The sequence below is a fragment of the Physcomitrium patens genome, chromosome 18 (assembly GCF_059467195.1).
Source record: "Physcomitrium patens ecotype Gransden chromosome 18, ASM5946719v1, whole genome shotgun sequence".
NCBI classification, from domain to species: domain Eukaryota; kingdom Viridiplantae; phylum Streptophyta; class Bryopsida; order Funariales; family Funariaceae; genus Physcomitrium; species Physcomitrium patens.
Genome location: NC_143427.1, coordinates 15,939,336 through 15,953,618, shown reverse-complemented (window position 1 = coordinate 15,953,618; position 14,283 = coordinate 15,939,336). Strand labels below are relative to the sequence as shown.

Below are 14,283 nucleotides of genomic sequence, written 5' to 3'. Positions count from 1 at the left end.
CTGGATCTCCCAGAAGTAATTGACGGGTTATTACTTACATGAACAAGTGGAGCATGTTGATGCACGCTAAACACACTATTTCAACATGATTGCTAAAAAATTAAAAATCTGAGATAAAAAGGTTACACCAACCCAATGCTAATGGGTGAGCGACAACTGCATGCCAGGGGTCATCCTTTTTTATACCCACCTTACCTAGCGCCGCCTGTAGGTTTGAGGACAACTTCAATTCTTTCGATTCAGGAGCTGGCAAAGGTGGGGGTTACCTGACTTCGAATTTGTATTGAGACTTTTCTGCCATGTCCTCGCGTTTTACTCTACATATTCAGAATGAACTTGGCTGGAATGGCTCCAATACTGCAAGAAACAGCAAATAATTCTGGAAAGGGAAGCATGCTTTTTCTTTCCTCTCAAACAAAATCTTCTGGTGCTTCTCTTCTTCTCCTTGGCAAAAGACAATATCTTGAAAGTAGGGTAATCACGATTTTCTTGGTGACACAAGAATGAGAAGGACAAGACTTCTAAACCAACAACCCCGACGTTACCATGCATTCAGGAATCACCACCATCAAATCATCAAGAACTGCAACCATAGCAAGCATCACAGGAACCAGGAAATACCTCATAACCAGCTGCAACCATTTCACTGCCCTGAAATTCGCTCTAACATCCATCAAAGCCGTGCTCCTCATCACCATCACTACAAGTCCTGTTGTTTTAATGTTTCGCGTCAAGCTCCACGAGAGCAACATCGCTGCAGCATCTTCACGTAAGTATCCTTTCAAACATTGCATATGAAACAAGTTTGAGATAGCTTTACCTCTTTGAAGTTAGCATGTTAAGAGGCGTCAAAGTTGGGTGTTAGATTGGGAAAAAAGAAAATGCAATGAATACACAAAAGCAAGTCGAGGATATCATATGTTATACTGAAATAATTCACTAAGCTAGATGAAATAAAGAAACGTAGGAATGTGAAACCTTTTCTGTTTTTTTATTAAAAACAATTTACTAGTATTATTGAGGTTTTTGGAGAATCAAGTAACATTGTAGATATTGATTTAAAATTTATTATATTTTTTTTGCACAAAACTATAAGAAAAACACTTTGTTAGAAAATGCCTTGAAAAAAATCAATATTGTGGTTGAATAATAAAATTTGATGCTGCAATTGAAATAACAAAAGATAGTAATAAAAATAAATTATTTCTTTTACGAATATTTTTTTAGATTATTTATATATTAGTAGTTTATATACTATATTTGATATAACTTATCAAGTATTTGAATCTAGACAAATCTTTGAAAAGAAAATAGACTTACATACTAAAAAAAGAAGAAAGTAGAGGAAGAAGAGATATTAATAAGATAGAAAAGAATTAGAATAGTTATTAATAATTATAATAAAATTAAAGAGATTTAAATTACAACTACAATACAAGAAAGACATTGATAAGACTAATTATAGCCTTATTCTTATATTTACATATATTACTTATTAAAAAAATCTTGTGAAATCTTTCTAAAAACCAAAATATTTGTTGCCTAAGAGTTATATTATGTTTTGCTTTCAACATGGCTTCTTGAGAATAATAAACTTATAAGATAAGTTTTAATATCAAATTGGCATATATAAAGCAACTGAAGATTTAATTTGTGTTTAGTGAACTTTTTTAAATTTTCTTTAAAAAGATATTATTTACTTAATATATTTTATTTATTTATCTTTACTTTTATTTATTTAGATAATATAAGAATCTATTACATTATTCTACTTTCATTTATTTTTTAGAGAATTTTTTTATAAAGATTGACCAAATTATTTAATAAGTTGATAAAGTCCAAGATTTTTCAAATAATGTTAGCAACAAACTTTGATCTTTATTTTATACATAAGAGGTTGATAAGTTCTTTTATCTATCAATAATGTTGTATCCTATAACAAAAAAAACCAGCTACATATTTAATCATTGTTAAGGCCTTTATAATAATTATATTGTTAAAGTTATAAAGGCCTAAATAATGATTAGACCTTCAAATAATACAATTTACATGCTATAAATTTTGGTATCAACCTTGATTAGAATTTTTAAGAATTGAGAGTCTTTTTTAAGATTTTAATACTATATACATCATATCTTGCCATCTATTTAAGGAATATATATATATATATATATATATATATATATATATATCTTTTGATGATCTTTACTTTGATTTTAATCTTAATCTTAATCTAACAACTTTATACATAACAATTCTTGAAATGAATATATTAACTATTGATTCTTTATCTTACAAGAAATTCTATAATTTGATTTTTCTTTCATTTATTCAATTTTATTGCTAATGATTAGTATTGTTAACAACATGAATATATCATTAATAATATATTTATATCAATATATAAGGTATTTAATTTTTTTTAAAGCTTACTTAAGAATCCAAGACTTCTTCTTGAAACTCTTGGTTGTTATATATTTCAATCAAAGGTAGTAGTAATCGTTCTATATATATATATATATATGTTCATTTTAGTATAATGTTTAATAAAAAAAACTTATAAAATATAAAATGAATTTTTATTAGCTACAATAATTTCAATTAATATGCTATTAGTTTGATTTTTTAAATAATAAAGAAACAAAAAAATTAATAATTCAACCTATTATAATAATAATTAGTTTCTATATTATAAAAAATAATTATATTTAATTTAAAATTTAAAATTTTTAAATTTTTAAAAATATATATCTACATTAATTTTTTATTGTTCTTAAGTTTTTTATTATTATTTTATTTTAAAAAAAATATTAATAAATTTTAAAATTCTAAAAAATAAAAAGTATTAAATCATTTATAATAATTATAAAGTGTATTGAATAGAAGAATGTAATATATTACAATATAATTTATTTTTTTTTGCTAATGGCAAGAAAGTGTTAAGGACAAGAATTTAAAGAATGTAAATAAACAAGTAAGATGTATGTCAAAGAGAGATTACATAAACATGATGAATAAATAATAATGAAGTATATATATTTAAGAATAAACAAGAAAGATTCTTATCAAAGTCAAAAAGATTTGAAACTCTTGAAATAAATCTAAGAATAAGAAGAGCATTGATAAGAATAAAGGTCTCACTTTTTCTTCCATATATACTATTTAATTAAAGAAGTATGTGGCAACATTCTATAGTTCATTTATTATAGATAAAAATTATTTTAATTTTTTTTTTTAACTTTTTTGATGAAAATAAGTTACGGACTTTATAAGTATCTAAAAAAGTATAACTCACAAGCCAAGATGGTTGTAGCAAAAATCCATTCTTTGCCTCCATAGCTACTAAGTCTTGGATTACCTAATAACCTTTTATATCATATGGCTAATAAATCTTATTTTTTTGGATAATAAGTAATATTGACCATAAATCTTAATAAGAATATGCTCCAACAAGCATGGAAACAATTCAAAATATATATTGATATAAAATACTTAATATTCTTGTATTTTGTATAACTAATCATTAGAATAGAAGCACCTTCTAGATAATGCTACCATCTTTGAAACAAATCTATAATTACAAGAAGCTATTTGTTATGAATCTTGTAATTAGTTTTGGATGCTAGTAGATTTTTTTGAATAAAAAGCTATAAGATTAAGTTTTTCATTTGCTTCCATTTATGACTACATTATATCCAAAATAAGGTCAAATGCATCTATTTTTATAAAAAAATACCTTATAAAATATGATTAATATTTTAATAAAATTTGTCTTTAAAGCTTCAAATGCTACTTTAGCTTCTTTATTCTACTTAAATTTTTCTATATAAATCAAATATATAAGTGGAGTTGCAACTTAAAAAAAGTTTTTTAATAAAATTTGATAATAATTACCAAATTCCAAAAAGCATTGGACTCTCTTATTATCCTTGAAATCTTCTAATCTATGAAAGTTTGAATTTTTTTAGGATCCATCAAAAGGCCATCATTTGAAATAATATATCCTAAAAAATAAAATAAAATTATATAAAATATATAATTTTCTAACTTGGCATAAAATCCTATATCTTTAAGATTTTGTAATACAAAAAAAAACATCAAATTTATGTTTTTTGTGTTCTTAGAATAAAATTTTAAAAATTATAAATAAAAAATAAAAAATTAATTTCAAAATTCACTAAAAATATTATTCATTAGATGTTAAAAAATAACTAGTAAAATTGTGAGTCCAAAAGGTATGACATTATATTCAAAATGCTCATGCTTGCTTCTATCTATAAATAAGAGTTTGATTGTACTAGACTTATGAATTTTTACTTTGATATTGAAAATCTTAATTATGCTATAAAATAAATTAAAATTACAAAAAATCTAGTTTATTAAAAGATTATATTTTTTCAACAGCAACAAATCTAAAATAACTAAGTTGGAAGGAGATCTAATAATATTGGATATTACTAACTTATTATGACCATTTTCTACTACATCTATAGAAATAGTTTCATAAAATCTTTGAAAGATAAAAGATGACCATCTATAACTTCTACATACACAAGCTTAGTTTTTTTTATTAAAGATACTCTATATCTTTTAGCAAAGTTTGTATTTAAAAAATAAGGTAAAGCTCTTAAAACTAATAAGGTAGATGCTTTTTAATTTATAGATCTTAAATAAACATCTATTGAAAAAAATAAGATAGTTTTAAGAAGAGAATAGAATATTTACTACATACTACAAAAGATTCTACTTCCTTGATTTCTATTATAGTAGGACAAACTTGTTTTTCAATACATTGTCTTTTCAACAGCCATATTCTTCATTTTGTAGTTGCATTTTTTTTTTTTTAAATGTTGAGAAATATGCTTAGATTCTCAATAATATAAGCATAATCCTTCTTAATGATGTCAAATCTTTTCTTACACACTAAGAAATTTAAAACATATTATATCAATTTGTCTTCCATTCATAAAGATATATATATATATATATATATATATATATATATATATTTTAAGAAGGCATTGATATTGTCATTGAATTATAAAGATGTTAAAGCATACTTTTGTGGCTTTAAAATTAAAATTCAAAAAGCCAATTGTCTCAACTTATAAAAAAATCAATTGCTTGACTTAATATTTGAAAATCAAATATATTTAATATTAATGTTTTTACTCAGTACTATAATCTATAGAAAAAATTATTGATAAATATAATATTATTGTATTTAATATTAGTTAAATTTTTTTAAATAATAAAGCATATAATAATATTAAACAATTAACTTGATATAAAGTAAAAATCTTGTTGATTATAATATAAATTATATCATTGTTTTCTATAAATAGATCAAAGCTTTATCAAAAATTTCTAAATTTTCTATTATTAGATCTTATTAATTAAAAAAGATAAAAGCCATGATAAAATAAATCAAAAGTAATATTCCAATAAACTTGACTTATGAACATAAAATTAAATAACTTTGAAGTTGAAATTCAATCATTAGTTATATATGATTGATAAATATTTAAAAATTTGATCTTGTATCATCAAAATTCTTAGGCAAAGCAATTTTTAGTTATTTAATAATTATAGTATTATTTGAACAATATTCTATCATAAAAAAAATAATATAATTTGGTGTAGTTATTGAAGCAACTCTAATTATTTCTATACTTTTACTTCAACCAATCTTGTTGGTTCTTGTAGTGATGAATTGAGTTGATGCATTGCAAGTATAAATTCTTTCATTTTCTTGTATATTTGTGCTATTGTACCTTTCATTTTAACAAGCTTGTAGAAACACCTTTCATTATAATACAATAGAAAAAAAATAGATGAAAAGACTCAAAAGAAAAGAAAAAATCTAAAAATAATATTAGTTAAAAAAATAAATAATCTTTAACTTCTAATATACTTATTTCTTATGAAAAAAAAAAAAAAAAAAAAAAAAAAAAAATCTAATCTTAATCAGTAAAAGATAAAGCTTTAATATTATAAGTATATTTTTTGCCATATGTAAAGGATAAGAATTCAAAGAATATAAATAAGTAAGTAAAATATATGTCAAAGAGAGAAATACATATATAAAGGAGAAACAAGAATGACTATTGCCAAAGACAAGAAGATTAGAGACTCTTGAAATAAGACTAAGAACAAAAAAGAATTTTAAAAAAATGATGAAGACTTCAATTTTGCCTCCATATATACTATCTAATTAAAAAGCTATGTAGGAATGTTCTAAAGGTCATTTGACATGTATTTAATTTATATATGTAAATTACAAGACAAGTTTTCAACATGTGCATCATACATTCTATTTATATGACAAGTGGTCAACATATGCAACACATGGCTAACTTATTGGCCAAGTTTTCAACCTATTAATCACCTATAAACACTTGTAAAGTTAAATCTACATCTATAAAATCTTCTAAGAAGCTTCTCCACAAGATATTATCAAATATACATATACTTTTATTTACTTCTATTTAACTCCTAATATCTTAATAATTATTAGTATTTATATATTTTTGACAAAAAATTATCCAATTATCTTTGTGATAATTGATAATGTATTGCAAATATTTTTCTAATTCTTGATTCACAAATTTTATTTATCTATTAATTTAAAGATAAAAAATAGAATATAAGTTAATATCAATATTTAATATGATAAATTGCAACTTCTAAAATCTTAATATAAATTAAAGTCCTTAATTAAATATAATATCATTTGAAATTCTTGAATATTGATAAATACTATCAAATAAAAATTTAATTATTTCTTCACTTATTATAATTTTTATACAAGGTATAAAATATATTATTTAAATTAAATCCACCATCACAAAAATCAAATTTTATGAATTTAAATTTGAAGATTTTTAATAAATTCTTCTTAAATAAATAACTAAGATTGATGTAAAATTGATAGAGATTGAAGAATTTTTTTAAAATAATGATGTAAAATCTTTGTTTTGTTGCTATGAAGTTATGTTGTACTTAAACTACATGCAATAGTATTTGACATACTAAAATATATAATTTTCTTTTGTAATAGAAAAGGTTGTCATTGATATAAAAATTATTAGAATAATTTTGAAGCTTATTTTTAACATCACAACAGAGAAGTTCTATCAATATACTTGAACAAATTCCATCAAGAAAAGTATTGTCAACTAGGATTATTGACTCAATAGCTAAAAGATATAATTATTTTGAATTTCAAAGAACTCTCTATTTTTGGTTGTATATGGAATTTTTCTATATTTTTATCTTTTAATATAGGATAAGAATGCCTAACCAAAGCATTTGACAAGCCTTATAGTTTCTTAAAACAATGTGTAACATTGAATACAAATTGCAATAAAGTCATGTTGCAATAGGCTTGTAGCAATTTAAAAGACTTATTGACATAGAAAACCTAAGATTCTTACCATTGGTATAAATTGTAACTAGATAAAAAGCACCTTCCAAATAATGTCACTACTCTAAAAATGAATCCATAATTTAAAATATTCTTTGTTGTAGATCTTATAATTAACTTAAGTTACTAATAAAAAATTTAAATAAAAAATAATGGTATGAAGTCTATTATTTATATGCATTTGTGGTAGAATGACACCTAATGCAAAGTTTGATGTGTTTATTTTCATAAAAAATTGACTTAAAAATATCTAGATCGTACAAAAAACAAGAACTAAGATGAAAATTATTTTCAAAACTTAAAATGTTGTTATTTTATCTTAATTTCGCTTTAATTTGACTTTGCACATTAATTATATAAATAGAATATCAATATAAGAGATACTTTTAATAAAAAATTACTACTATTTTTTAAATTCTAAAAAATATTAGATATCATATATAATTCTTAGATATTTCTAATTCATAATAATTTGTATCTTCTTAGAATCCATTAATAAATAGTTGTTTGATATAAGAATATAATTTATTATTGAAATATTATGCTTTTATAGCATTATATCATAAAAATATAATTTTATTTAATATTTAAAATCTTCTATAACTACACCAATCATTTGAGTAAAGAAATCATTTAGACATTTTTATTTATATGTAGATTATTGTAGGCTCAAATTATTGATAATTAAGATTTTATTTTTTAGAAAATAAAATCAAATAAAATCAAATATTTAGAAGAATACATATATATCTATATATAGATTTATTCTATCAAAGTAACAAATGAAAAGAAAAATATATTTCAAACTAAGTTTAGTCTTTTTAATACAATGTTGTGCCTTTTAATTTTATAAATTCTCTAATTATTTTTAAAACTTTAAAAATATTTATATATATATATATATATATATAGAGAGAGAGAGAGAGAGAGAGAGAGAGAGATTTACTATATAATACTTAAATAACATTACCATATTTATTTTAACAAAATATACTATTTGTAAAAAAAGAAAAGAAGAAAAAAGAAAACCTAATTTATTGTATATATTCAAAAAATGAAATCTTGGATTTTATATAATAATTTTATTATTACTATAAAAATAAATATTTTACAGTGTAGCATGAATTTGGGTGAAGCATTCCAGAACTGTGTGGAAAAAGGTAAAAGTAAGAGAAGGGGTGGGAGTGGGAGTGGGATGGTGGATGAAGAACATGGATGAGAAGAAAGGGAACGGGCAGCGTTCGGGCAGAGGTGCGAGGAAAAGGAGCCTGTGGTTGAAGAAGAAGCAGCAGATAATAGTGTTACGGATAACCGGGACTCACTCACTCCCCAACTGCACCGACATGTCGTTCCCATAGCACCTCAATTACCGCACCTGGATTGGCCTGTCGCCTCTCCCCCTGCGGATAGACTGATAGGGCCATGGCCACCCAAAGAGGCACACCACTGCACTCCACGCTCAAGCTCTCATCCTCTGTGTCCAATTCCCTTGCTATTTTGTGCATTCGATTTGCTTGTGAGTGTGTGTGCGTGGGGTCTGGCTATGGCAGGTCTCCAGGCTGCGGCTGTATCACAGCTGAGTTGCGTCGATGCGCTCTCCGCCTCTTTCCAAGCTCTTGAGACCAAGGCGGCCCGTCCCCATGGCGTCGCGCAGGGGATGTACCCCTGCGGTGGATGTGGAGTGCGCTCCGAGATGGGGTTTGTGACGAGGAGCAGAGGTAGCATGAGGATGGTGAGGGTGAATTCTTCCGCGGAGCGTGGACCCAGTGGTGACGCAGGCAGTGCGCCTCCGTCCACCACCAAGAAGGTTAGTAGCATCCTGTGCAAGAACTGCGACGGGAACGGGGCGGTGGCGTGCTCGCAGTGCGAGGGAGGAGGCGTGAACACGGAAGACCACTTCGGTGGCCGCTTCAAGACTGGCCAAACGTGCTGGTTGTGTCGTGGGAAGCGCCAGATGCTTTGCGGGGACTGCAATGGAGCTGGGTTCATGGGAGGGTTCATGAACACGCAGGACGAGTGAGGAATGCGTTGGTTTGAGGGTTGGCGGAGATTCCGTCGCTTTGGTCCAGCTGGAGAACGCCCCTCCTTCACTATTTGCGAATTCTCCGTGGCTGTGCTAAACCTAAGTGACTAGGGTTGGGTTTTGTAGTAGTAGTTCGTGGAGCGTAGGACTTCTCACTCTTATTCGTGGTTTGATGAATTATGTAACATTTTCTATCCCCTACACTGATGTATTCTACATTCCAATGAGTCGGAAACTTAAGCTGTGAATTTCTGAATTTCTGAAGTTCGTGTATTACCAGCTGCTCATGAATGATATTGACGATGTGGTTTTATTTCGTTAAATTCAATTTCATTGCATTCGATCACATCTCTCCTTTTTCTCGTAAATAATTACAGTCGCAAGCCTTGTGGATTATTCATCTTCTTCTTCACCTAACTTTGAGGCCCAAACGTCTCAAACGAGGCATGCTACAAATTGGCTTGTGTGAGGCTTATCCATTAGTTACAAGCCAACGGAATTTGCAGTTTTGCTTGTTGCTTATATCTTCAATATGAACTTTGTCATGTCAATGTGGGCGTGATAACGATCGAAGCCCTAACCCAACACTCGTCCGACTAGGTCTTGCGGTGATTTGTCGCGCCAAAACACCGAATTTGTCAGTAGCCGGTGAGAAACTTTCTAGAAAAATCTCTTTTGACTTCCCGCAATTTCTATCGGAGCACTTCTGTCCTCTTTTCTTCGTAACTAATGTTGTATGTTGTAAATGCTTACCATGTTGCAGCAATGATTCTGATAGATTGAACGATGTTATTACCAGTATTCGTGAAAAACCGACTCAACTCGTTCAAATGGATGAGTTTCTGAATGCACTCTTAGAGAGTCGGTACGCCCGAATCATCGATTGAATCTTTCCCGTTGCCTGCCTTGCCGGGATAAGAAGAGATGACCGGTGGTGTCGCTCACTCGGGGCATCGCTCCAATTCTATCTTCAGATGAGTTTTAAGACCTGCCTCACTATCTCACTGGCTCAGATTATGTTTCGTCTTACTTCATTCAGAATCTCCAATCTTACCCTCGGAAGTCTCGAAAGTGAAGCTCTAAATCAGAATCGTGCTCTGCTGAATGCGAGTGAGATTACAATTCTTTTCTCCGGGTTCCAATTATGACTGGGTGGTACAAAATAGGTGGATTTGTTGCCATTTTAGGCAATTGTGGTGACGGTAATCTTCGTTATCGGTTGTTGAAACAGTTTATTGAATTTGATACGTATGTGATCGTAGTTTTGTTGGTGGTGTTCCTGGTTGAATCATAAAATTGTGACATGGATTAAAACTAATCGGAATTATAAGTTGTAAGGCTATTGATGTCAAGGTAACGTCTCCTTATTTATAATTAGCATATAGTTCTACCGTAAACCTATTAAAAGCTGCTTTGAAAAGTAAATTAAAGAACAAAAGAAGTGACATTCTAAGAGCATTCTGTTATGGATTACAATCACTGTCCATTTTGATGAACAACTATTTTCGTGGATTTCTCCGCTGTCACGAGAAGAATTTATTATTTAATGATTGCCCACTGAGAAATGCTCATATATACACAAGCCACAATTCAAGTACCAGAATGCATTCAGAACGACGTGAAGCGCTGCCAATAAAGAAGTAGCTTCAAGAAAATGAACCCCTTACCAAATTAAGTCCGAATAAAGGGAAAAAGCAATGCTCCAAGAGACCGCAAACAGGTACCCTTCATATCATGCATTTCAAACGTCAGTTGCTGGTTACATTAGCGAATGAGGATTAGATCCAGATTTCAATACAAGAAGCCAAAGAATTAGGTCTACAAAACCAGTTGCCGTGTGTCCGTTGAGACGCAGCTAAGGAAATCTGGTGGGGCTCAAAAATGGGGCAGGAGCTGGCATCGCACTAAGTGCTCAAATGGGTCTTAGAAAGGTGCTACAAATCACCCTTCCAACCTAACCTGCTTGAACCTCCACCGAAATTTAGCAACCTCGAGAGAGGGCGACACTCTGATAAATGATCGCAGCCTCAAACAGGGAAGTCTACCTGGCCTCGAAAGAACGACTAATCGCTAGAAGTGCTGGCCTTCTCTGGAGAAGGCTTTCTACCAGTGTATCGCTGCAAGCAGAAACATCACGATTAAGAACTTCTGCGTTACTCGTGTCCCAAAAGTAACCAGATTCAAGAACACAAGGCATCTGTTCACAGCAGGGAAAGCAGCAAAGACAGCCCCATACACGTTACTACTGCAACTTCACCCGAAACCTAGAACATCAAGAATTAAGTCGTGAATAAAATTACTGCAAAGCCGATACGTTCAAAATTGCAAATGAAAACATCTCAAAGGCTGATCATAAAATGGAACATGTCGCTCGCATGACACTAAAGTTGTCAAACAGATCGTGATATACCTGCTTGCCCAATGAGAAAGGGACATATCTATATTTAATCATGTGTCGAATTTGGCGCTTCATGGTGAGGACAAAAAGGACGATCCAATATAGCAACAATATTGGCCAAAAAACGGGAACGTCGAAAATACTGAAGAATGTCAAGGTGAACGCGACAATTAACGCTTTTGTAAATGCATACCTGTAAAAGAGAAAAGCGTATCAGAGTCAGATAACATGAGTCTACAAAAATGAATTAGAGTTACGTGAGATGGCATTTTAAAACTTAGTTGCAGCCCAATCAAACACATACAAATATGATTCATAACAATCCCAGTCCTGTACCCAGAATAGAATAAATGATTGTCTTCCATAACTTTCAGGAAGAATGGATATAAGTTCATGACACCCGTTAAATCTTAACTCGTGCTTTGAGAAATTAGAGTGCACGATCTTTAGCTTTAGCAGTCAGCCACTCTGCTCACCGATTGGAGCCGAGCACTAAATTATCGGTTTCGTCATCACCCATACATCATATCAATGTGACAAAAACGAAGAACCACTGACTTGCAACGAGTTGTGAGCTCAGCATTCGATCGAGTAAAACTAATAGGTGCTCAAATAGCATGCATAAGAGACATTAAGGAGTCCAGGGAAGTCCAACAGAAGCGTTTCAGCTAACAGCACTACAGTACATGCTCTATATACCTGAAATTCATAGTCAATGTCACATTCTTGCTGCCAATACGTGGTTTAACAGTTCCTCTACATACATGCAGTAGTCGCTGCCACACTCATACCCGCATTGGACAATTTGACATATGTCCCGAAGCTCAGTCCTCGAGCAGGTCAGGACCAGCCTGACTCAACGCACCCAAGGCAATGCAGAAGCAAAAGTAAAACAATGTCTAAAATAGAAAGCACACTTCTGCCTAAAAATATGCTGAAAAATTATCACACGTACCAGAATTTAAACTCAGGGAGCCTGCGAATAAATGGCTTGAACTCATCACTACCCTTAGTCGGCAGGGCAGGGCCCTCGCTCTCCGGGTCCACTTGAGGCGATAGAAACCCTATGAGCAGATTGAGCAGGTAGATGCCGAGCCCATACGTGACAATGTAAAAACCTTTCACGTAATAAGCGCGCAAGCAGTAGATTGCCGCCACGACGAGTGTGGCAACCCAGCGCATTCCGGCATGCGGCGTCGACTTATCCAAATAGTATTGAAACCGGCGCCCCATCTGGTTTCTCCATTTCAACAACGCATTGGACGAAGCATCTCCCTCCTCGCCATACACGGCATCCATCCCTGCCACTTCCAAATCCTACTACTCCCTACCCTAACCAAAACCTCCGTTCCGTATATTCTCCCTCCCCGTCCTCCCCCTCCTCCTTCTCCCACTGCCTCCCCTTCACTCAATCCCACGCGCTGGTTACCACTCTCTCCCGACCCCAAAGCCTAGGGTTTCTAACCTCACCTTACTCCAACAATCTCCGCACATCGTTTTCAGACCGATAGATTTTCAAATTCTGCTACACCACAGCTTCTATCAGTAAACCCAACGCGCACCGAATACACCGTGGTGCGGGAGTCGGTAGACAGGCAATGGCAAAAGACACGTCAAATCATCGCCACAGCCAGCGACGAAGGCAAGCAAAGCAAAGCAAGCTCCCACGCAAAATGGAGCTGCTCTCTCGCCTCACCGTGGCCTGGGAGCACGCTCCCTCTCCCCTGTTCCCGCGTGCCCTCACAGCGTTCGCAACCGGGAACTCTACGTTCCCAAGATATTCCGATTCGCATCTTTTCCTTCTTCATCCTCCCCCATCCTCTTTACCCTTTTTCATCCTCTTCATCCCTTTTTATTTTGGAGCAGCTAATGAAGCGAACTGAATAACATGATTGGAGGGCAAGGGCCCACCCAAATAAGATTTCTTATTAAACTAGTATGATAGTTTATTAGAGTGTTTTTTTCATTAAAGGACTTGGTATCAAAGTAATTCTATCATCTTTTGCAAATGATTTCCATATTTTTGCTCAATTCAAAATGATCTTCTTCAATATCATAACATACTGTAACTTAATTTGCTAGTGTGCTTGTTACAGAAAGTCTGCATGAGAATCTTAAAATAAGTATCAATGATTTGCATGTATAAATTTGTATTTGTCTTTAGTGAATGAATTCAAGTGATGGTAAAATGGAAAATGGTTTTGTCATTGTTCAATTATATGTTTTTGCTCAATTCAAGATGATATTTGAACATATATAATATACAATATTTGATACAAATATATGTTCAATACAATGTTCAATACAAATATATGTTCAAATATTTGTATCAAACATTGGCAACATGTTGAGAATGAATAGATGCGTTGAAGTTTTGATAAAGTTCATTCCAACCATTGATTCAATGGGTCAATTTGCTAATATATTCATGGAGGG

General features: G+C 31.0%; 2 protein-coding genes across 2 annotated transcripts; one reads left to right on the top strand and one right to left on the bottom strand.

Moving 5' to 3' along the window:
• The first annotated feature begins 546 nt into the window (after window positions 1–546).
• On the top strand, window positions 547–9,705 carry LOC112295232 (uncharacterized). The gene is made up of 2 exons (XM_073540671.2): window positions 547–769; window positions 8,650–9,705. The coding sequence occupies exons 1-2, from the start codon at window positions 547–549 to the stop codon at window positions 9,444–9,446; spliced, it is 1,020 nt and encodes a 339-aa protein (XP_073396772.1). The 3' UTR covers window positions 9,447–9,705.
• Window positions 9,706–11,184: 1,479 nt separating this feature from the next.
• LOC112295444 (protein RER1A) lies at window positions 11,185–13,516 on the bottom strand. The gene is made up of 3 exons (XM_024547050.3): window positions 12,803–13,516; window positions 11,860–12,040; window positions 11,185–11,566 (listed from the first exon to the last, which is right to left on the bottom strand). The coding sequence occupies exons 1-3, from the start codon at window positions 13,144–13,146 to the stop codon at window positions 11,513–11,515; spliced, it is 579 nt and encodes a 192-aa protein (XP_024402818.1). The 5' UTR covers window positions 13,147–13,516; the 3' UTR covers window positions 11,185–11,512.
• Window positions 13,517–14,283: the final 767 nt, after the last annotated feature.

Bases quoted from the DNA above. Each gene is read 5' to 3' on its own strand.
- LOC112295232 (XM_073540671.2), top strand. From the start codon at position 547: ATGCATTCAGGAATCACCACCATCAAATCATCAAGAACTGCAACCATA. The intron at 770-8,649 runs GTAAGTATCCTT...ATGGATGAGAAG, and splicing joins CATCGCTGCAGCATCTTCAC to AAAGGGAACGGGCAGCGTTC.
- LOC112295444 (XM_024547050.3), bottom strand. From the start codon at position 13,146: ATGGATGCCGTGTATGGCGAGGAGGGAGATGCTTCGTCCAATGCGTTG. The intron at 12,041-12,802 runs GTACGTGTGATA...TCTCTTTTACAG, and splicing joins CTCCCTGAGTTTAAATTCTG to GTATGCATTTACAAAAGCGT. The intron at 11,567-11,859 runs GTATATCACGAT...TTCTGCTTGCAG, and splicing joins CTTTCTCATTGGGCAAGCAG to CGATACACTGGTAGAAAGCC.